This window comes from Fukomys damarensis, unplaced genomic scaffold, assembly GCF_012274545.1.
Source record: "Fukomys damarensis isolate Sample0158 unplaced genomic scaffold, DMR_v1.0_HiC HiC_scaffold_33, whole genome shotgun sequence".
Lineage (NCBI taxonomy): Eukaryota > Metazoa > Chordata > Mammalia > Rodentia > Bathyergidae > Fukomys > Fukomys damarensis.
Window position 1 is genome coordinate 50056016 of NW_022900945.1, and position 22544 is coordinate 50078559.

A 22544-nucleotide genomic window follows, 5' to 3' on the forward strand; every position below is an offset into this window, starting at 1 on the left:
TACATTACCCTCTCTGCATTAGGATCTTAGTGCAACGCTGCTCTGCAAACTTGGACCAGGGCAGAGCGAGATAGCTGAGGAGCTGTGCCAGCGTCTGCAGCAAAAGGAAAGGATGCTGCAGGACCTTCTTAGTGATCGGAACAAGCACGCTGTGGAACACGAAATGGAAATCCAGAACCTGCTTCAGTCTGTGAGCACCAGGGAGCAGGAGAGCCAAGTAAGAACTAAGCCCACCTCAGAAAACTGTCACTCGTGTCCTGTGTATGTCATCTTATAGTCAACTCTGGAGTTCTTTCCTTCTGTTTATTAACTGGGCTCTAGGTTTGTTATGTCTGATATGTAAGGTTTTTTGAGCACTGTTTGGAAGGCTGCTCAAATCATAAATGTATCATTCATTGTGTGCATTTTCTTTTTCTTAATGCTTCGATTATTTTAAAAGAAAATGTTTTGGAGTTCTAGAGTTGTTTTACTTTTGCTTCTAAATTACCAAGACTAGAGTAATAGTTTATGTTTAGAGCCAAGATAAGGGAAAACTACACTCAACATATATTCTCATTTCTTGTAAAGTCGAAATTATCTTAAGAGGCATAAAAGATCATGTTTTTCAGAGGCCATGATGGGAATGAATAATCTTGCACTATTACAAGATAGATACATTAATGCCAAAACTGGTACATATTTCAGAAGGAAATTCTTGTTTTTTCTTCATTTTCATGTATTTTCCCCCCTCAAGGGCAAAGGACGCTAGTTGTACTGCATTTCAGGGGTCTGTGACCAGCTCTGAATCTCCATAGTCCGTTTTAGAGGAAGCTGAACTCTTACTTGCCTGTGTTGTTTGGCCATAATATTTACTATGTCTCCCTATGTTACGGATGGTTATATTCCACTCTTCTGATGTCCTGGCCCACTGAAGTTATACACGTTTTCTTAGGAACATCCTGCCATGTGCTTCAGAAATTGCTTCTAGAGTAAACCAAACGCAATTGTTGTGAATCATTTATGTCTTTGGCAAGAGGCTGACAAGGCTTTGAGTTTTCATTTGAATTGCTCTGATTTGAAAGAATCATCTTTATTTTACATGCTGCCTGAATAGCAGCACGTAGACTTCTGAGCTCATTCCTGGAGGGAGAGATGAGGACCCGAGAATCTGTGTTTCTAATAAGCTTGCAGGGGATATGGTGCTGCTTACAGACCACGCTTAGAAGAGCAAGGCTGAAAGCAGCGCTACCAGAAAAAGTATATCAGTCATGCCAGGTAGATGGCAGTGTGTACTTCGTTATTACAGGTTTTCCCATAATTTGCATAGGTGCTTCTACTAATAAACGTTAATAATATGCTGATTCCTCTAAAACTATTATGTTCAAATCTCCAGAGCCCAAATTTTGTTTATTGAAATGGCATTTTTTTTTCTCTTAGAAATTAGAAGACCTCGGCTTTTCATTAAAAAATACTACTTCTCGCATGAGTCTGTTGTGCTATGATATAGTTGATATAGTTCCAGTTCATGATTTTATATCTCCAATAATTTTAGCACTGATTTTTCTCCAGATGTTCTTATTAAAATGCACAATTTCTATGCATTAATAATAATCACAAATAGTGCCCTCTTGTGCCATCGTCTGTCTTAGAAAATGGTGGGATTTGAAATGGAACAAATTGCCCTAAGTGATTTTGAAGTTCAGATTTCCCTGTCCGTGTGCTCTAATAAGGGTGACTCATTCAGTAAATATATATCAAGTGCCCACTATGTGCCAGGTACAGGAGAGAAATACAGGGAGAGAGGGAATTATTAGATTCCCCAAATTGACTAATCTTATATGTAAACATTTGTGCCTTTCGGCCCCTGAGTTTGCTCTTTTCGATAGGATATACAAGGAAGGCCAATCTGATGAGGTCGCTTGAAGGTAGCAGACCATAAAAAAGTTTGGGTGAAGAGCAATCCAGGCCAAAGAAAAGCTAAACAAAGACACTTGTTTCTCAGTTTAAACCAAGAGTCTTCACTCCTTCATCTAATTCCATTCTAGCAGTTAACTGTTTCAGATTCTTTTATTTGCAATAGACGTCTTACAGTTTTTTTCCTTGTTCCACCTGTGAGAAACTTTCTTGCCACTCACTTGCCTATGTTTTTCTTTTTAAACTGAAAGCAAGGAAACTATTTCTTAGGGTCCTAGTGACTTTTTATAAGTGGTCATTTTACTGCAGTGTCTCCCTGAAGTTATTTGTGATTTCTTCTTACTAGGCTGCTTCAGAGAAGATAGTGCAAGCCCTAATGGAAAGAAACTCAGAATTACAGGCCCTGCGCCAGTATCTCGGAGGGAAAGACTTCATGATGGCTCAAGCACTTATCTCTAACCAACAAGCTGAAGTTACCTCCATCGGTCCTCTTTTTGGAGAGCAGACTGACCAAGTAAGAAGTATTGACTCGTAATTTTTCATGTTGACTGCATTTCCTTACATTTCAGTTTCATATAAGTTTAATAACTTTAATACAAATTATATGAGAATATTCCAAGTCCTGCCATTATACTGATAGTTCCACATCTTCCTAAATCCTCCATTTCTTCCAATTTTTAGGGTTCAATGCAAATACCCTCTAGAGATGATAGCACTTCATTGACTGCTAAAGAGGATGCCAGCATACCCAGGTCCACATTAGGTAAGTATCAAATTTTGTTTCATGAAGAGACCCTTTTTTTCCCTTTCTTATCTCTCTGTATTAATAGGCTGGCTGGTGTAAAAATAGGTTTGGGTTCCCCTGAAAGGCTGGAAATATGTCATTTCTAAGAATTGCCCTTACCTTGTGTTGATTAATGTTTATTGCTTCAGGTTCCAAAGTTAGTGCAGAAAAACTGCATCCTAATTCCCCCTTCCAAACAGCTTTTCCAGGACTCAGAAGTGGCAGATGTCCTTCCAAGCCTGCATAGCAGGACCTGTAAGAACTGACACCTCTGGGATATATTTCAAGGCTACGGATGGCCCTTGTAACTTGACATCACTTATATTCAAGTGCTGGGAGGCACAAGAAGTATACATTGAACTATTTGCCATGCTTGGCCTAATCTAAGTGATGGTTGCATTCTACCATCATCACTGGGACTTGAACTCCCTAATGAGAACCAAATTCTATGTATGGTGGGAACATAACTGCAAGGATACCTTGGAGTGCAGTCTCTGAGCCAAAGATTGGTGTTTAGGATAGCCTTGAGGATTTTACTTTTCAGGGAGTTTTGCAAGTAGGGACTCAAGATGATTAATAAGGTGGTGATTACAGTGCTAAGAAAGATTACAGACTTAGAAAACTATGGGGTTTTTTGGGGGTTGATTTAGCAGTACAGATAGTTTGTATATATTATAGTATAGTGTAATGGAATTTGAAAAAAATCTCACAAATTGTCATTGTGTAGTTGGAAAACATGGTAGTTAATGAAAGAATAGAAGATGTTAACTTTGTTTAACTTACTTTATGTTTGTCTTTTTAAAATAGCACAGTTTTCTCCAGTTTTTTATTTTGGAAGTTTTTAAACTACAAAAAAGTAGCAAAAACAACACTGGATATCCATATGCATTTTTAAGTTTCATCGGTTATTAATATTTTGCCATGTGAATTATTTCTTCACACACACCCACACACACACATTTTTTTTCTAAACCACTGGAGTATTTCTTACAGACACTATGACATTGCATCCTTAAATACTTCAGTTAATATTTCCTAAGGACAAGCTCCTTCTCCTACCCATCTATGATATACTTGTCACCCTCAGGAAATTTGGCCTTTATATTGTCTTAGTATCTAACATGCAGTCCATATTCAGAGTTCCTCTTCTTTCAATAATGTGCTCTGTAGTGGTGCTCTTGTCTCTACCACTGAAACCGCCCACCCCAGGAATCATACATTTTGCTACAGTGTCCTGCCTCTGTAGTCTTCTTTGATCTAGAACAATTTTATAATCTTTTTCTGTGTTTTGCAAAATTGGGATTTCTTTTTTTTAAGAATTCAGGTTAATAATGTTCTTCAGTTTGGCTCTGATTGTCTTCTCATCATTAGGTTCAAATTAAGCATTTTTGGCAAGAACACTGTATGAGTGATGTCTTTCTCAGAGTACCATATCAGTGCATAATAATCAATTTGTATCATCCTTGGCCATGTGAAGCCTGGGGTTACGCAGTGTCTCTAAGATCTCTCCACTGTAAAGGTTTACTTTCCCCTTTATAATTAATAAGTGATCTACGAGCTGATATCTTGAGATATTGACAGTTGTGTTTCCCAACAGTTAGTAGCTTTAGCACCCTGTGACCTTGCCAAAACCAACTCTTACACTGGCGGTTTAAAAAATAATTTTTGTATTTCTGAAATTTCTTCTCTATTTATTATTAGATATGACTTATAAAGATCTTTTTCCAATCTCCCCAACCTCTATTTGTTAGTTTCGGTATAGATCATGTCTTAGGAAAATCATTGTAGTATCTATTTGTTACTGTTCCATTTGATGCCCAAATTAGCCCAGATTTGGCCAGTAAGAATTTCTTCAAAATCTTCCTCTATCCTTTTTCTGTTTCCCCATCAGTTTTTGAGAACTCCCATAGTTTTGACACAATAAAGTGCTGTAATCATCTTTTATTTCTCCATGTCAGCTCTGCAGACATTCATGAAGAAGCTCCTTGGTTCTCTTAATGAGTGATAGCATTTTGAACTAAGATTCAGGTGCAAGGTGTGTTATATGGATGCCATTTGCTTCTAGACTCTTTTAAGTGAGCAGAGCTAGCAGTGAATTTTTTAAAAAGTGTGTGTGTGTGTGTGTGTGTGTGTGTGTCAGAGAGAGACAGAGAGAGAGAATATAGTTCCTGCCAGTTTAACAATATGGATTCTTTTTTTCTCATTGTGTAGTTGTAGTTTCTTTCTCCTAACACTGAGAGCCCTGGTTACCTATAACATCGATATATTTCAAAACATTTATGCATTTGCACAATATGTAAAAATACTTTCAGAATTACTACATGAATGACACGATCAACAATAAATCAGCTAAGTGAAATATTTCAGATTTCTTTGTAATTCTTTCTATTCTCAGGATATTTACTCCTAAGAGTATATAGTTGAGTATAAGTTCAAAAATTATTTGGGTTATCTATTTCATTATAGCAAATACTACCTACCTACTATACAGTTTCATTATTTGTCAGTATTCACCTTTGTTAAACTAACTTATACATTAAAAATTAAACAGTAACACAGTTTCAAAAATCAAATATATAGAATGGTGTACTTAGAAATCCTAGCTACTTTGCCACCTTTTTCTTCTGTTTATATTTTCTTTCGGGAGGTAACCAGCTTCACTTCTGGTTATCCTCCTTGTGTATTTTATAAGCAGATGAATCATATGTGTATGTGTATGTTTCCCCCCTTTTCACAATAAATTATTCTTTTGAACTTAGCTTTTTTTACTTAAATGTATCTTCCGATCACTCCATATAAGTTCATAAACACCTTCCTCATTTTTTATAGCTATAGAGTAGTCCATTGGTGAACATACTATAGTTGATTTCACCTTTTCTTGGTAGCATGTAAATTGATTGATGTATTTTGCTTATATAAATAATGCTACAAAAAAAGTACATATGTGTATTTTTTAACTACTGGGACATGTTCTCAGAGTAAATTTTTCAGAAATAGAGTAGCAGAGATCACATCACCATGCTTGTAGTGATTAAATCAAGCACTACATGTTCATTTCAGGAGACTTGGACACAGTCGCAGGGCTGGAGAAAGAACTGAGCAGTGCCAAAGAGGAACTTGAACTCATGACTAAAAAAGAAAGAGAAAGTCAGGTGAGTTTTCTAGTCAAGAATAATTTCTAAATCCTATTTTTCCTTTCCAAATAGTCTGTACTTATATTCTTCAAGTATAATAATCTAAGTCCAAATGCAAGATATGCCTTTTTTATCTTTGGAGAAACATATAAATCATAATATATACATATATATTTCTCAATAAGACGCTCTTATTTTTATAAATAGGAACAATTAAAGCTTTTTAAGTACTGTAAAAAGTTTTGTCTACCTATTATTAACTGGAATAGCAATTTTAAAGCATTTACATAAAAAAGGAAGTGCTTGTAATTGCTACTTAGAATTATAATGGACCCATGAAATTAGAATTCAGAAATAAGTAAGAAATTTTGTGTAACAGTGGTTATTTTCTGTGTGCTCATGGTGTGCAGTACATCGTGCTAGGTTCTTAGACTGGTGCCCATGTCCACATGCCACACAAAATACATCAGCATTGGCTCCATTTTATAGATGCAAGCACGAAACACTCATTTCATTAATTTGGGGTGGGAATTAGTCATGTAACTAATAAATGCTAAAGCCGAGAGTTAAATGCAAGTCTTTTGTGGCTCCACCTATGTCCTAAAAAGTCATTTCCTGGAGCACATATTTTTCCCATTTTATGCCTTAACTTTTTCTATCAATAGAATTTCCTAAGTTTTCTTAGAAGAGAATCCCTTCCCCTGTCTTCCCTGTACAGCCGGCTCTGTGTCCAGCTGTGACAGAGAAGACATTTCAGGGCTACAGCACAGAGTTAAAGAGTAAAATTAAAAACTCACTCTGGGCCTAGGATTTAGCTCAGGGGTGCCGCCGCCTGCCTCACAAGCGCAAGGTTCCTAGTTCGATCTCTGGTACCCCAAAAATTAAAAACTCACATGTGCTATGGCGTCTTATTTTAGACAGTCAGTCTGCTGTCACAGATTCCTAACTTAATTTTAGCTGGCTCAGTTCCTCAGTTTTTTCTACCCTTTTATATTGATCTGTAATATAAAATCTGTGTTCTTATTTGTGATGGAATTATCTTACTGTACCTCCTGATTTTACAATCCCTTACAAACAGACTTTTATTATGTTACTCATTATGAGCATGTGTGGTGTTTCAAAAATGCTGATTTTAAAATCCTCTAGTTCCTCTCCCCTTTTTTGGTTGTACTTTATCATTTAGCTGGTTACATATGTCAAATATTTTAGTTTCTAAAATGTTTTTCTTATATGCCAAATCCTGAGTAATGTTACTTTTTGGTTCTGTCCTCTATGTTCAGGATCATAAAACTGTAATGTCTATGAATAGATATTTTTAAATGAATGATATTTAGCTATTGCTATGTTATCTTTCAACTGCCCACTTCTAAGTTCAATGCCATATAAATTATCACATCCCCTAATATTGGGTAACTGTGGAAAACTGTGCAGATTTTCCTATATTTTAAACATTCCTCCTATTTCCTTATGATAGAACTAGAATTAGTTCTCATTCATTGATTCCCTGCTGTGTGCCTAGCCCCCAAATGTAAAAATTATTCCCATTTTATAGTTGAAGAAACCAAATCTGTTTGTTTGGTTGGTTTTGGTTTTTTGAGACATGAGTCTCGCTATGTAGTTCACACCTGCCTTGAACTCACTGTGTAGCCCAGGCTGCCCTTGAACTCATGATGATCCTCTTGCCTTAGCCTCCCGAGTGCCAGGATTACAAGAATGCAGCACCATGCCCAGCCCAAGTCTCAGTTTAAATACCGTGTTGAGTTTATGCAAAGATTTCAAACCTATGTTAGTTGGACTGTAGAACTTTATAGTGCTGCAAAAATGTTTTCTTCCTCGTATTTTATTTTCTTTAGTAGAGCAAATACTCGGGTATGTAATCATAAAGGTGCCTCAAGAGGAACTAATAAATAGCACTTCTTTTTCCATAGTTAAGCTCTGAACAAATTGATAAATGTGATACATCAGTGGCAGAAAATCTGATACAATATTAGCTTCATTACTGATAAAGTCTTAGGTAGAAAACTTAATGCAAGAGCAAAGTGGGCCTCCGAGCCAATCTTCAGAATTTAGGAGATGAACCTACCCAGGTAGCCCTGGAAGGGAACTACACAGTAGGGAACGGCCTGCCCTTTTAGAAGCAATGGTGAAAAACAGGCTTCCTATCTATAGGCAACCGCTCCCCGAGAGAGGAAGAGTAGAATTAGGTCAAGTGTGCCCAGTTTATTCTTCCACTGTGTACCATAAAAACGAGCCCCTCTGGCTCACTAGGGCTCTGTGATTAAAAGGCTAGAGAAAGGTCAGAGGTTCCAGTGACTGAGCTCCTTCAGCATGGAAGGAAAGGTAGAAGTTGCCCAACTGATTAAATAATTATGTAAATTATCATAAGCACACATAAGATATTATAAGCATTGAAGTAATTAGAAGATATGAAAATAAAATTTTTATTGCTTGTAATTTAAATTTTATGTGTTTAAGAAAAAGAGATATTAAGACTACAAGAGCAAGAAGCAATTTAAATATGTTCAGGGACCATTTTCATCTTCAGAATTAAGGATTATTTTAACCTTATATCATTGCCTTTTCTCTTTTACTTTCCTTTTTAGTTTTATTTTAGGATTCCCTATTTTTAATGTTCATACAGAGATTTCTTTAACTGAAATACCGAATAGTTTCTCTGGTGTGAAAAACTATAATAGTACACAGGATCCTAATGAGACAATTAATAATGTGAAATAGGAAGTAAAGGGCTAAAGGTGTAGGGAAAGTGGGAAGGGTGGGGGAAAGGTAATAAGGGAGAGGAAAAAATATGAGAAATTGAAAAAATGGAAATAAAGTGTTTGTAAATGGGGAGGGGAGGAGGGGTGAAGGGAGGGCAGAGACAAGGGGAAAAAATGAGAATCAAGACCTATCATGTAAAGCTACAGGATCCCAATAATGAATGTAACTGTATTGTATACCTAGATTGTACCAATAAACTCAATAAAAAGAAGAAAAAAACACCAAAAATAAAAAAAGAAAAGAAAAAGAGATATTGCTTCTGTTCCGAAGATTGGTTGTGCCTTAAGTTAGCTTGTATCCCATCTGTCTTTCCCCACCCCACGTAGCATTTTAAATTTTTCTTAAAATTGTTCTTAAAGTCATTCTTTAAAATGTTTATACTTAAAATAACTTGCTATTACCATGAAGACAGTATGGATGTTCTTTCAGGAAAAGTCATTAGGCCTAGTGGCATAGTCTGCTTCCCTGAGGTCACACGCGGGATCTAATGCTTACTCATTCTGTGAATTTAAACCAGTTCGTTATTTCCTGCCTGCATTCACCATCTTCTCTGTAAATTGAGACACAGAAGAAGAAATCGCCGTATCTGTAAATTGAAGAGTAGTTACCCATGGGATTGTTGTTCATTCATCAGGTATATAGGCACCCTCTCTAAGCAAGGGCTAGCGCTGGGGATAAGGTAGTGAACAAAATCAATAAGCTCCCTCTCTGAGTTTATGTAAGTAATTTCATACACAGTATTATAATAACAGATTGTAATAAATGATGTGAGAAAGTAACATGGACAGGGACCACTTTAGATACAATGGGCAAAAAAGGCTTCTCCCTGAGTGCATGATGTAAGCTGGCACCCAAGAATGAAGAATAGGCAGCCCTTGGCAAGATATTCCAGGCCGGAGGAGTCATATGTATAAAGACCCTGAGTAGAAACAAATTCTAGTGTTTCGAGAAGAGTAGTCTGGTGTGCCTGGAGGGTCTTGAATAAGGAGTAAAGCAGCAGATACTGACGTGTGAGAAGTGGTAGGAGCCAGATCATTAGGTTTATAAAAAGGACTAAATATAAGGAATACATTTATTATGTGCCTGGGAAATGGTAAACACCCGGTGTTTGGAGGTACGGTTCTTATGCTTTTTGGTGAACTTTGTCATAATCAGTATATTTCATTTTCTGGTGAGAAGGGAAGATCCAACTCTGAAAGTGTAATTTTTGGCAAGACTTCTTCATAGATGGCGATGTGCTCCTTATTAGGAGGCATGTTATGTTTGGAGATCTGACAATGAAAGCAGTCACGGTTGCTTGATGGCTTTTTAATTCACTATGAGTTGCAAAAAGGAGGCATTTAATTCTTTCATGTTTTCCTCTATTAGACAAAATGTTTACATAAAGAAAAACTTTGTTTCCTGATGACAGATTTTTATATATCATAACAAGCTCATTAATCAAACAAATATGATGTTTTTATTTTGCTGACTAAAGTGGAGAATATCATTAAAAACATCTTTCAGAGCTTCTCATAAAGTACCCTTTGGTACCACACTGCCTGGTTTTATCAATTTGATCTAGCAGTGCGCCATTCATACTCTGGTTTTCTCTTGTATTACTGGTTGCTGGTGATGTGACGTTAAGTTATAAACGTGACAGGTATCATTCCCTCTGTCCACTGACTCCGCGATTTCCTCCCTTCCCAGATGGAACTTTCTGCTCTCCAGTCCATGATAGCTGTGCAAGAGGAAGAGCTGCAGGTGCAAGCTGCGGATCTGGAGTCCCTGACCAGGAACATACAGATCAAAGAAGACCTTATAAAGGTCTTTCAGAGCTTTTTAAAGACCCCTGGACATTACTGTAAAATATGGATCTATTGAGCCCTTTGGCCAGTGCTGGTTAATATCCCACTTTGAAGTATAGTGGGCTCTTTCAAGAGCATTTGTTCCCTTCTCTCCCGGTAGTGTTTTTATTGCTATTTTTATGTCTGTACTTATTTGTGACATCTAGGACCTGCAGATGCAGCTAGTTGATCCTGAAGACATTCCAGCTATGGAACGCTTGACCCAGGAAGTCTTAGTTCTTCGGGAAAAAGTTGCATCAGTAGAATCCCAGGATCAAGAAATTTCAGGAAACCGAAGACAACAAGTAAGTTATTACAATGCAAACTTTTTTAAAAAATTTGGAATAAACAATGGAATATCTGTCAAGTAGGCTGTTAACTGCTTATGAAAAAGTCAGGTGATTCTATTTCATTGAGAACCCATGCTCTACAGTTTCCTCCCTTGGTCAGCAGCAACCAGTTACCGCTTTCTGACATTTGTAGTTCAGAAATGAACAGCAGGAATCCCTCACTCTCCTATATAAGTCACCTCCTGCTCACAGAGTCCTCAACTACCTTCATTTAGCCATGTTGAGATCCATCTGAATTTAAAAAAAAAAAAAGAAAAGAAAAAACAAAACTTGTCTCTAACCCAAGTTCGCTTTGTTTTTTTGTTTTGTTTCTTTGTTTTGTTTTGTTTTGTTTGGTACCGGGGATTGAATTCAGGTCCTTGCGCTTGCAAGGCAGGCCACCGAACCGCTGAGCTAAATCCCTGGCCCTCATTTTTTTTTTTTTCCAAGTTCGCTTTGTAGCCACTACCCCATATCTGACCTTTTCAGTGTTAGACTTTTCAAAAAGATTTACTTGTGTAGGGCCAGGGATTTAGCTCAGTTGTTCCACCGCTGCCGCCACCTACTTTGAAAGCACAAGGTCCCGAGTTCCATCACCAGTACCAAAAAAAAAAAAAAAAAAGATTTATTTGCCTATACTCCCTGTCTACATTATTATCTCTCTCACTACTCATCTCACTCAATCTCACTTTTAACTTTATCTTAAACATTTCCCTCTCTGCCAGCTGTACATTATCATAGATAATTACCTGGATGGCACATACTGTGGCTCACAGTGACACATGGTGACACCCTCAACAGTAAGCTTTTTCCTAGAACTGAACAGAGCCTATCACATAGAAAATGCGTAATAGATATTTATTGAATAAATAAACATTAAAAACTAGGAAGTCTTATTTTATGTTTCCCTTTTACCCATACTTTCTTGCACTCTGTTTTCCTAGCGTCCTTCCTATACTTTTGGTTTCTTTCTCCCTTTTTTGTCCTTGCTCCTATGTGTGAATTTGGCTTTGGAAATTTAAAAAAATATAAAGCGATAAGGGACACAGATTTGAGAACTGTAAATTCCTACAGAAAGCTTACATAATAAGATAGTGAGATTGTTTTCGTCCTACTGTGTATTAATACATTCTTTTTTGTCTCTTTCTCAGGACTGATTGTGGCTTTCTGTCTCTCCTTGCCACTTGCATGTTGCTTCTTTCTTTCCATAGTTGCTGCTGATGCTAGAAGGACTCACAGATGAACGCAGTCGACTCAATGAGGCCTTACAAGCTGAGAGGCAGCTCTACAACAGTCTGGTGAAGTTCCATGCCCATCCAGAGAGGTAAGAGAGTGACTTTTCCCTTTTTAAAACATGTTGTATTCCTTTTATTCTTTTTCTTCTTATTTCTTCTATTTATTAAGAACAAGTATTTATAATACCAAAAAGGAGAGAAAGAAAACCATTCAGTTTGTAATGTTTGGATGGACTGCTCTGAGCTACGGTGTCTAAATTGTAAGTGACAGACAGTGTACATTTTGCAGAGCTTTTGCAAAGATTGAGAAGACAAGTTAGGGACTTAAAACAATTCCTTGAATTTAATAACCACTCAGCGTATGTTTCTTTCTTTTTCTGCTCTGTATCCTGTTAAAGCCTGTTCTATTATAAATGTAAGCTACAAGGGATGCTGGTACTCACTTAATACCATTGCATAACATTGAAGAAAACATCCTCATTGTGATGGCCTGTATCACCCCAGACTCCCTGATAATCATCATTATGAGTGTGTTTTTATGCTTCTTAAACTTTGGCCATGAATATCATATCTTTCTGATTAATTTTGTATTTCCTTCTTTTTATTTTTCTCATTTTGCCTTCCCTCCTAGCCCTTTTTTCTCTTTTACCATTTTTATTCTTTTATTATTGACTTTCTTCTGATTTCCTGTTGGGTTTTTTAAATGTTTTCTTTTTACTTCAGGAAAATGAAAGCAGAGGAAATATATGATAGGATCACTTGCTTGTGTTACCTTTTAAAGAACTTCAAGGAGCCAGGGAGTTAGCTTAGCGGTTCGGTGGCCTGCCTTGCAAGCGCAAGGACCTGAGTTCAATCCTTGATACCAAAACATAAATAAATAAAGAGCTTCTGGTCTGTAGTCTTTGTGAGCTGGCTTCTTTTTCAGAGCACTGTCACATTTGGTTACAAATGAGAAAGCATTTGTCCTCAAAAGCAGACCTACTTGGCCCAGTCTTGCCTCATTTTACATTGCATTTTTCACAAACTAAAGCTTTCAAATAATGAAATTTCTCTTATGTGGGCTATAGGAATATGAGATCAATCCTAGGAACTGTAATTTTATGTGGGATTGGTCCAGGATCTCACCAAAAAGCAATTGTAAAGAAAGGAGCAGGTTTGCTAATCTACCAACAATGAACACAAATGCCTCAACGCAAGACTACATTCATGTATGTATTCTGGAGAACAGGCACTTAGTCTCATGTCCTGGAGTGGCACTGATGGCTCTTTGGAGTGTGAGGACTCATTACAGTTGACAGCTAATCCATTTTCCTTCCATGTGACATGTTTAATCAGCTCTGAGAGAGACCGAACTCTGCAGCTGGAACTGGAAGGGGCCCAGGTGTTACGCACTCGGCTAGAAGAAGTTCTTGGAAGAAGCCTGGAGCGCTTAAGCAGGCTGGAGACCCTGGCCGCCATTGGAGGTGGGGAACTGGAAAGTGTGCGAGTTCGTCACAAGCATGCCTACTGAGCACTGGCTGGTCAGATTGCAGCCCAGGATGGAAAACCTTGTTTCACTAACCAGAGAGCCTGTCTGGCTTGGGAGAATTAAATGGTGATTTACTAATAATAGATCTGGGACAAGTAGCATCAACTGCAAAGTGAAACTCACTTTAACCTACTCGTGTCTCACTGTACATATCTATCATTCAATTAAATGATGGAGGTTACAAAGTGTATTTGCACATTTTAAATCATTCAATTTTAGTTTTTCCATTCATATTCATTCCTTTCCCTAGTCATTCCCTCTCATTCCCTCATCCCTTCTGTGGGCCAATAAAGTTTATTCCTCCCCCACTTTCACAAGCCATACGATATGTTCCATATCATTTCATAAATGCATGTGTGTGTATTATTTTTGCCATTCAATCAACGCCTGCTCTTTGAGAGCGGTTTTTAAAATCAAATAAAAGAATAAAATAAAAATTTCAAGATGAGAGAGAAAGACTACAAGAGAGTCTATAAGAATGACTTTGCAAAAGCAGTGTAATCTTTATCAGAAGATAATTAAAACCAGGAGACTAGTCATAGGCCACCTTACAGAGTAGAGGCAAAGACTAATGTATTTCTAGTAAACTTTTACCTCCAATATTGTTTCCGAGTTGGCAGTTGAATGACCAGGTAAAATTAGGCTGGTGCATATTAAGTTCTATTTAAATTTTTTTTAAATCCCTTCAGGTTTCCTTAAGCCAGGGCATTCTGTTTACTCAGAAAATGACTTCAAGAATGGTCTTCTGGAGTCAGAATTTTCTGTGGAAATATAATTATTGACACCCCTTTGAAATCAGTACTTTACCACATAACTCATAATAGCCAGAGAAGAATTTTCTGTATTTCATGTAGTGGTAGTGGATTGAATGCTTTATTTTTCATTAGCTCGTGTGTGTACTCTTCTCCATATTAAAATAAGTATTGGGCTTTAGGCTGTAACTGCTTGAGTAATTTAGAATGAAATGCCACAAATCTATATGCATAGGTTTTAGTCATTGTCTCAGTGCCATCTTGTGGCAACATGACAGCTCTAAGGAATAGGGCTCTGGAGATTGTAATTCTGGGATCTTAAATGTCAAGAGTTTGAAAAGTTACCAACATTACCGTGGTTCCTAGAGTAGAAGCTGAGATTTCAGTTAGGTTAAACATGGAATTGAGGAATAAAGGTGCATACTTTCTAGCTGCCTAAGTATGACTGAGCACTCTTTCTAAGCTCAGTGGGTCACAGGGATTTTTATTTCTCTGTTTTGTTTTGTTTTTACATGACCCATTGTTTCTTTATCATTCTTTTGTTGACATTCCTTGCATTACATCCTAAATTCCATCCAAGGTTCTGCAACCTTAGCTGTGACGATAATAGAAATTAGTCAAAATAAAGTGACTGGAGAAAATGTTCTCCTGGAGAAACACCCTAGAATCTTCTGATTAAGTACAGTAATTTACAAAGATTGATAGCTATATGTTATGGATTTTAACAGCCTTTAGGGAAAAAAGGAGTAACTTAATGGGAAAGAGGTAGGAAATGTAAGCAGAACCATCTGCCTTTCATAGTCTGCCCATTTTAAGAGACCTTTGCCTGAACAAAACCTTAAGTAACTTTCCACAAGTGAGGAGGGTAAGGGAGGTGAGCTGTAGAAATGCCAGTCCGTTGAAGCCTAGTCTGTTCTGTTATTATAACAAGTCATTTAGGAACTACCTCCCCTAAATTATACTAGTAGACCAAGAAAACCTTCTGTAGCTGCTGTTTCGCCTGTGGGTGATTCTTGGACCCTAATAGTGAAGACAGTAATTTACGTTGCCAATGACTACTTCTGTTAACCTCCACCCACAGTAGATTGATGAAAGGATAAATTAAGAGTTTGAACGTAAGACCGTAAATGTGACTAAAACCTGGTGCTAACTTTCTGGCCTTCATAGCTGGAGTGAGACTTGAAAACGGTGCTACCTGGAGAGAGCTTACTGGTCTAACAAGTGTGTGCGATACTTTGACAACTAGTGATTAGAGTACACAATTTTAATTTCTAATTTCTAATTTTTGTCTATTACCCAAAGATAGATGATGTTGTGACTGGACACATGCATGTATCATATGTAGCTTGATATAATATGCTTCCATTTCTCTCTTCAAGAGCATAGAAGTTACAGGATTCTTCTACCTTTGTCAGGGATTTTCAGCATTATAATAATTGTAGATAAGGCATTATGTGCATATAGAAGCTTATGCTTGAATAAAAAAATCTTGAGAAAAAAATCAATGAAGTAGATTTTTACTTAGGCCGTGCTTAATTGGAAACAGAACTTAGATCCATACACATAGAATTTTATTTGTCTTACATTTCCTTTTGAATATGATAACATGTGGACTAATGGTTTTAAATCCTTTTTAGAACAGTAGAGTTGAACGGGACCTCTAAGAGGATTTATTTAATGGGTAAAATGGAAGTCCTTATGACATATTTTCCTTCTCTATTGCAGGTTTTTGGTTTTGTTCTTGTGGGGCTAGGAATTGAACCCAAAGCTGTGTGTGTGCTAGGCTACTGAGTTATACTCCCAGCCTTTCTACTAGAGGTTTAAATTACTAGTCTGAAGACTTTTAGAGTCTCGTATAAACTAACATTTGTCTGATCTCTTTTTAGCTAATTAGACGAGTTGTAACTTTTGGGGGAAGGCATGATTGGGCCATTTTAATATGACGCCCTGTGATAGGGTAGATTTTATTCCCCATTCTCCACCCTGCACGCCATTTCTCCTCATTCAATTGTAGAGAAGCAGTATTCTTAGGCAAAATACTCTTTTCCTCGTTCATGCTTTAAAAAGATGTTTCAATTACATTATATATAGTAAGAAAGCGATTAAGGATCAAGCAAAATTTTGACCTGTATACAATTCCAGCCAAAGAAGTAGTTTCTTTATAAGATTATTTAATATATTTTGTTTACACGGTTTATACATCAGTGACCTCTATGGCAGATGTGTCTAAAAGACTTAGCGCTTAAATGCTTATTTATCCTTCTAATTCGGTATCTAGGTTGTAAGAAGTTGGGTTTGTAGCTTTGAATATTGATTTCATTTCTCTCTACTTTAATCTTCAAGTTGGATCTGGAATCATCTGACTAGGGAAAGAAGCAGCAGATCACAGTAAAGGAAACGTTGTTCTTTTCTTCAAGAAGTGAAGATTGACTCACCTATGTGAAGTTATTTTCCTTTGGGCTGTAATTCTTAAAACAATTTTAATACTTTTGCCTTCCTTGAGAGCCAGTGTTAGAATACTCTAATGCCCACTGTTTGGATAGTCACTGTTTAGTTTCATGAGGGATTTTTTTTGGTATGGAAAAGTCACAGAACCTTCAAAGTTGTGTTTCCTGAAAAATCCAAGTTGCCTCCTCAACAAGAACCCCAGATAGTGTTAGGCAGGTCTGCAGCCAGCATCCTGCAGGGAAAATTAACAAACTTCTTGTAAGTTGGAAAAAATAGTAAGCCACACACAAATTTTCAACCACACACATTTCCATGTTGCCTTGAAGAAATTATGTATGGGAATAGAATAAATGAAATAGTTATCTTTTTCAGACATTAACATCCTGTGAGATACAAGCACATTTTTCTCATTTTTCTTAGATTGAAGCTCAGCATTTCTTTTTCTTTTGGTGGTATAGAGCCATTTGTACTCTAGCAAAGAAAGAAACATTTGGACATATGGAACTCATATATGGCAACCTAATATTAAAAAAATAAAAGGAGTGAGTCAATAGGTACTGAAGTGATCTCTGTAAGGCAAATAGTTCCTTAATTTTAATGCATTTTGGACTATGGATTTAACCACTCCCTCACCATTTGCAGCAATTGCTTCAATATATTTTATTATGATTGGAAAATAAACATGTTCCTTTTTTGTAGTATGAGTGTTAAAGAAGGTAAGTCCTCAACTTCTTTCTGTATAATCACATGAGCCAAGGTGAGTTTCCCAAATACAAAATTAGGCTCATAATTTGTCTACAAAGAGGATAGAAAATGGAAAAGAAACACAAAACCCGAAAACTGACAATACTAATTTTACCAGATTCCAAATAAGGAATTAACTGAAGTGATGTACTCATGATTTTTGTATTATTTTCATTTATTGCTGTTTAACGTCCCATTCCAGAAATAAACATTTTTATTGTTTCCTCTTGCAAAAGGATAAAATAAAAAGTTCAGGAACATTGGATGTTTGATCTAAATAATATGAAGAGTAGGACTGTTAAGTACACAGATCACGTTGGCTTCCTCACTCTAATTCAGAGAACTAATGGTATAGCGACTGCTTATAGATTTGCCTTTAATACATAATATGAGCATGCACCTGCTGCTCTTTACAGTTAATCTTCACTGAGATACCTCTCAATCTATAAACTTTAGAGGCATACATATATATGTGTGTATGTGTGTGTGTGTGTGTTGTGTATATGCTTTATAAATAATGAATGTCCATGTCCATGAAGTATTATTAGTTTAGTAACAAAAGCAGTTTTCTTATTTTTAATCACATAAAATTTTGTAGGCTGTTGTGAAAAATTAGTGATGCATAACAACTTCAGGTGAAGAGAGAAATGACGTGTTAAATAATCGGAAACAGCATTATATCATTTCTAGGACTTTCCTCACCAAATGAAGTGGTACATTTTTCTCTGGAAGTTTATTTCTTCGTGGCGCTGTGCTGTTAAACTGTGTTCATAATTGTGCTGAAATGTAGAATGTACTTTTTTATATATATTAGAATTTCAGCTACTTCAGTTGAGACACAAAAAATTGTTGCCCAATAAAAGTATCAAAGGCTGACAGAAATTATTTGGTTTTGTCCTTAAAAGATATATGAGAAAAAAAAGCAGAAAAGGCTCATATCTTTTTTCTTTTCCTTTATAGGAGAATCAGTTTATTGGTCATTGTACTAAAATTCCAAGTCAAAAATAGGCTCTGTAGAATGAGTATTTATTTAACATAAGGAAGGAATAAGAAAGCTACATTTTTCTTCTCCCAAAGAAGTGAGACTAATGAAACAGCATTGCACTCTCCTCAGAAAAGGGTAATGGGCTACTTTATCTGGAAAAATCCTTTCTCATTCTCTTTGCTGAAGGAACATAGGACAGATTTCAGCGTCCAATTGGTATTGTAAGTTGTGCCATCTCTTTAAATGTTCTTAGAAAACCCTGCTTCTTGTATTGAGGAAAAGAGAGTATAAACAGGAAAAGTTCCTTGATATTACAAATCATAACATTACAGAATAGATACAGTGGACCCTGTCTTCTTATCTGCCCAGGACAGTCCTAATTTACACGTGTTCTGGTCCTCCTGAGGATAGATAAACTAGCTTATTGAACAATCACTATTGTGAAAAAGTAAAAACTAAAATCTGATTGGGAATTCATACCCCAAAGAATTCTTTGTGTTATAGTTTGGTTTTATAAAGTCACTTGAAATAGCTGCTTTCTTAATAACGTACAGGGTCCACGGACCTCTGGGCTGAGAGATGTTGGCAATTTATAGACAAAGGTACACGGTAAAGATGCTTGACTGCAAATCGCTTTCCACTACTTCTGTTCTGAGCTCACCATCTGTTTAGAGAAAAAAATTTATTTCTCAGCAGAAGCTGTTGCGGACGGCAGAGAATCTTGAAGATTTTTTTTAAATAGTCCTGAAGAGAATAGATGTGAGTGAAACAGTTTGATTGGAGACATTTTTTCTTTGATTCTCTCATATGGCGTCATAATATTCAGCAGTAGCCGGTTCATGAAAAGAAAATGTAAGAGTTCTGTTGATAAGTGTGTAGCAAAGTGCCCAGGAGTTAAAAAGGAATGGCGCAGAGAAGACCTGGTACTGAGGACAGAACACTTGGCCTTGCAAACTTTGTCATGATGTGCAGTTTTAATGCTTCAGATTGCCTTTCAAAATTAGTAAAAGATGAGCCTTATTATGCTGAGGTAATTATATGGAAAAATATTAGTCTTTTCTTGTTGATTCCATATAAATGGCTTAAAGGGAAAATAGTAATGTCTGATTTGGGGAAATGGTCTTGACTACCCCATTTGTATTCCCTAGGGGCTGGGGATTTAGTTCAGTGGTGCTGCCACCTGCCTTGCAATGCAAGGTCCCTAGTTGGATACCCGGTACTGAAAAAAAAAAAAAAAAAAAGAATTAAAATGACACTTCATGGATTTTCTGTAAAATGTATTCGTGCACAGTGGAGTTTTAAGGCAGTTCAATTTAATTATGATTAATCCTCTTTGATGCCTTCTCAGGAGTTCATTCTGTTTCACTGACACATCCCATTCTTTTTCAACTTCCCTAAAAGCAAGGAGAGCTAACAGTATTATTTCAAGCCTCTTGCTCAGAAAAACAGGGATTCAGCAGTGAGGAAGTACAGGTAGGACTGATATCCATTCAGTAGCATCAGGGCCGGACTACATTTAGCTTCTGTAGTCTTCAGCTTTGTCAGGCTGAGGACCACATTAGTGCTTCATTAACAACAGCAATATTGTTTCAGGGTAAGACTTATTGAGGACACATTCTGGGGCAAGTACTGTTCTAAACACTTCAAGATCAGCAAGTCCTTTGAAACTCACAACTGTGTGGAGTGGATAATACTAACGCTAATTAATAAAAGAAGGGCCGGGATTTGCCTCAGTGGTTTGGGCGCCTGCCTCACAAGCACAAAGGCCTAAGTTTGATCCCTGGCACCAAAAAAATAGAAGAAACTGAATTATAGAAAGGTTTTGACTTGCCTGAAGTTATACGAGAGACAAAAGTAGAATTGATGAAATTTTTATAAGGACTTATTTGCACAATGCTTAAATTATCACCCAAGGACTTTATTCAGTCATATTTTAGAGGTTTATTTCTGTGTACTTTGTATAGTTATATAACTGCTAGAAAATAATTTCCTAAATACAAATAATAGAAATTTTGCCATCACCTCCATTTTGTGTGGTTCAGAGCCTAGAAACTTCCAAGAACTATACCTTGAGGACTTCTGTCAAAGCCTCAAATAAAAATGTTTCATAATATTTCAGTCTTGAAGTGCTAACATGTAAAACTTTATCTTGGAGAAGCAAGGTAACTGAATAATTAAATATCAGATCCTTAGCTTTCAGAGAATCCCAAGAAGAAAAAGCATTTTATTTCATAGTTTCTCAAACTAAGCAGAAGATTCATTGATATAAAAAATACTAATACCTTTCATTTGAGATAGAAATTTAAATTATTCTAATATAATTCAAAGAAAAGTCTTTTGTTGTCCTATAAAAGCTGGGAAAAGGAATCCTGGGCCAAAAGGAAGTTCTTTTATTTTCATTCATAAAACTAGTAACAGAAATATGTCTAATATACACTTAATATAGAGAGGCTTGTGTGAGATAACTGACTCATTTTATTCCCATATTTTCTATAAAATGTTTTCAACTTTAACCCTCAAACATTCAAAGAAAACTTCAGTATTCTAATTCAAGTTAGTAAAAGGCTGAGCAACTTTAAAACTCCCATAAATGAAATACAGCAGGTTGTGAGTTAGCTAGAAAAGGATTGGGGAAAATAACCCTTGTGTTCTAGTGGTTGAGATGGGAAAGGCCTTCTTCCTTTTTCTCCAGTTCCTGATGCAGTCAGAACCAAGGCATCCTGCTCCTGCCCGCAACACCAAATAGAGAGGAACGTAATGAATAAGATGCCGTAGGGCATCAGAAAAGCCCAAAGGAGCCAGGCGTGGTGCTGCATACCTATAATCCCAGCACTCGGGAGGCTGAGGCAGGAGGATCACTGAGAGTTCGAGACCAGCCTGGGCTACTTAGTGAGTTCCAGGTCAGTCGCAACTACATAGTGAGACCCTCAAACAAACAAACAAACAAACAAAAACAGTCCAAAGGTAACTGGTGGGTAGAAAGTGTCAGTTGAAAACCAGTGACAGTCACCTTTCCTAATCCTCACTAGGAGCCCTTTGAATGTGGACTTAGCATGATCTATACAATTGGTATGGAGATGAGGAGCCCAACCTCCTGGAACTGAACTTTCTTGAACCACAAAATCATTCATTTTTTAGCTCCGTAGTAAAAAAAGGAAATAATTTGAAAAATATGTTTTTTTTAATCTTCCCCGTAATTGGACAATTCTTCTTCTTCTTTTTTTTTTGTACCAAGGATCAAACTTGGGACCTTGCACTTGCAAGGCAGGTGCGATGCTGCTGAACTAAATCCTCAGCCCTGGACAATTCATTTTGTAAAAACTGAGACCATTTTTCTATGTAGTTCGGGCAGGACTTCAACTCGTGATTGTCCTGCCTCCCACATGCTGGGATCACAAATGTGTGCCATTACACCTGGCTGACAATTCCTTTTGTTTTCAGAGACAAAAAGATTGTGCTTGCTCATTTTGTACAGCAGAGATTTTTCAAAAGTAAACATAATATGACATGGACATCCCGGTGAATTAGCACCCTCAGTTCAGTGAATTTCCAAAGTGGCCAAAGTTTAAGGAATGTGTTCATTTACCTCCATTCAACCAGTGTTAAGAGTCCATGTTGGAAATCCATGCAATACGCTGCTTTCATGGATCTCTAAAGATTATGAATGGTGGAGGTGCCTCCTTGTAAAAGGCTTTACTGAGTAGGATTTTAGCTTGGTCCAAAGTTAACATAGCGTTAATGGTGCAAATCTGAGACTTTAAGCTGTAAGCGCCTTGTCGTACTTTGGTGAGATCAGCATGAGCCACTACAAATACTGACAGGACCTTGCAGATACCAAGAAATGGAATGTGGGTAGGAGCTGATCCTGTTCACTTCATCTGCGGGGAATGATTTAGACTTTCTTGAAACAGGTTAAAGGGTAACCACTCTGACAGTGAATGCTCATTTTTTACATGGAGTCTTTCATTTGTGGTTGTCTGAGCTCAGGAGCAGGTTCTTCATCTTAGGGGAAAAGGAAAAGATAAATGTGGTCTGGAGAAGAAAGGAAAAACAATAAATGGTTCCTAAGAGTCCAGATGTTTGACCTTTTTTTTTTAAAGCAATGCTG

The 22544-nt window shown here is 36.9% G+C and overlaps 1 protein-coding gene across 19 annotated transcripts in view; it reads left to right on the forward strand.

Moving 5' to 3' along the window:
• Pde4dip (phosphodiesterase 4D interacting protein) overlaps positions 1–22544 on the forward strand; it is a 211035-nt gene that overhangs the window by 147234 nt on the left and 41257 nt on the right. For all 19 annotated transcript variants that reach the window (XM_019207344.2, XM_019207345.2, XM_019207343.2 and 16 more), the window contains 8 exons: positions 23–217; positions 2240–2407; positions 2575–2656; positions 5738–5829; positions 10279–10395; positions 10583–10720; positions 11956–12068; positions 13315–13442. In XM_019207344.2, the coding sequence (XP_019062889.1) occupies positions 23–217; positions 2240–2407; positions 2575–2656; positions 5738–5829; positions 10279–10395; positions 10583–10720; positions 11956–12068; positions 13315–13442 (1033 nt within the window). The remainder of the gene's footprint in view (positions 1–22; positions 218–2239; positions 2408–2574; positions 2657–5737; positions 5830–10278; positions 10396–10582; positions 10721–11955; positions 12069–13314; positions 13443–22544) is intronic.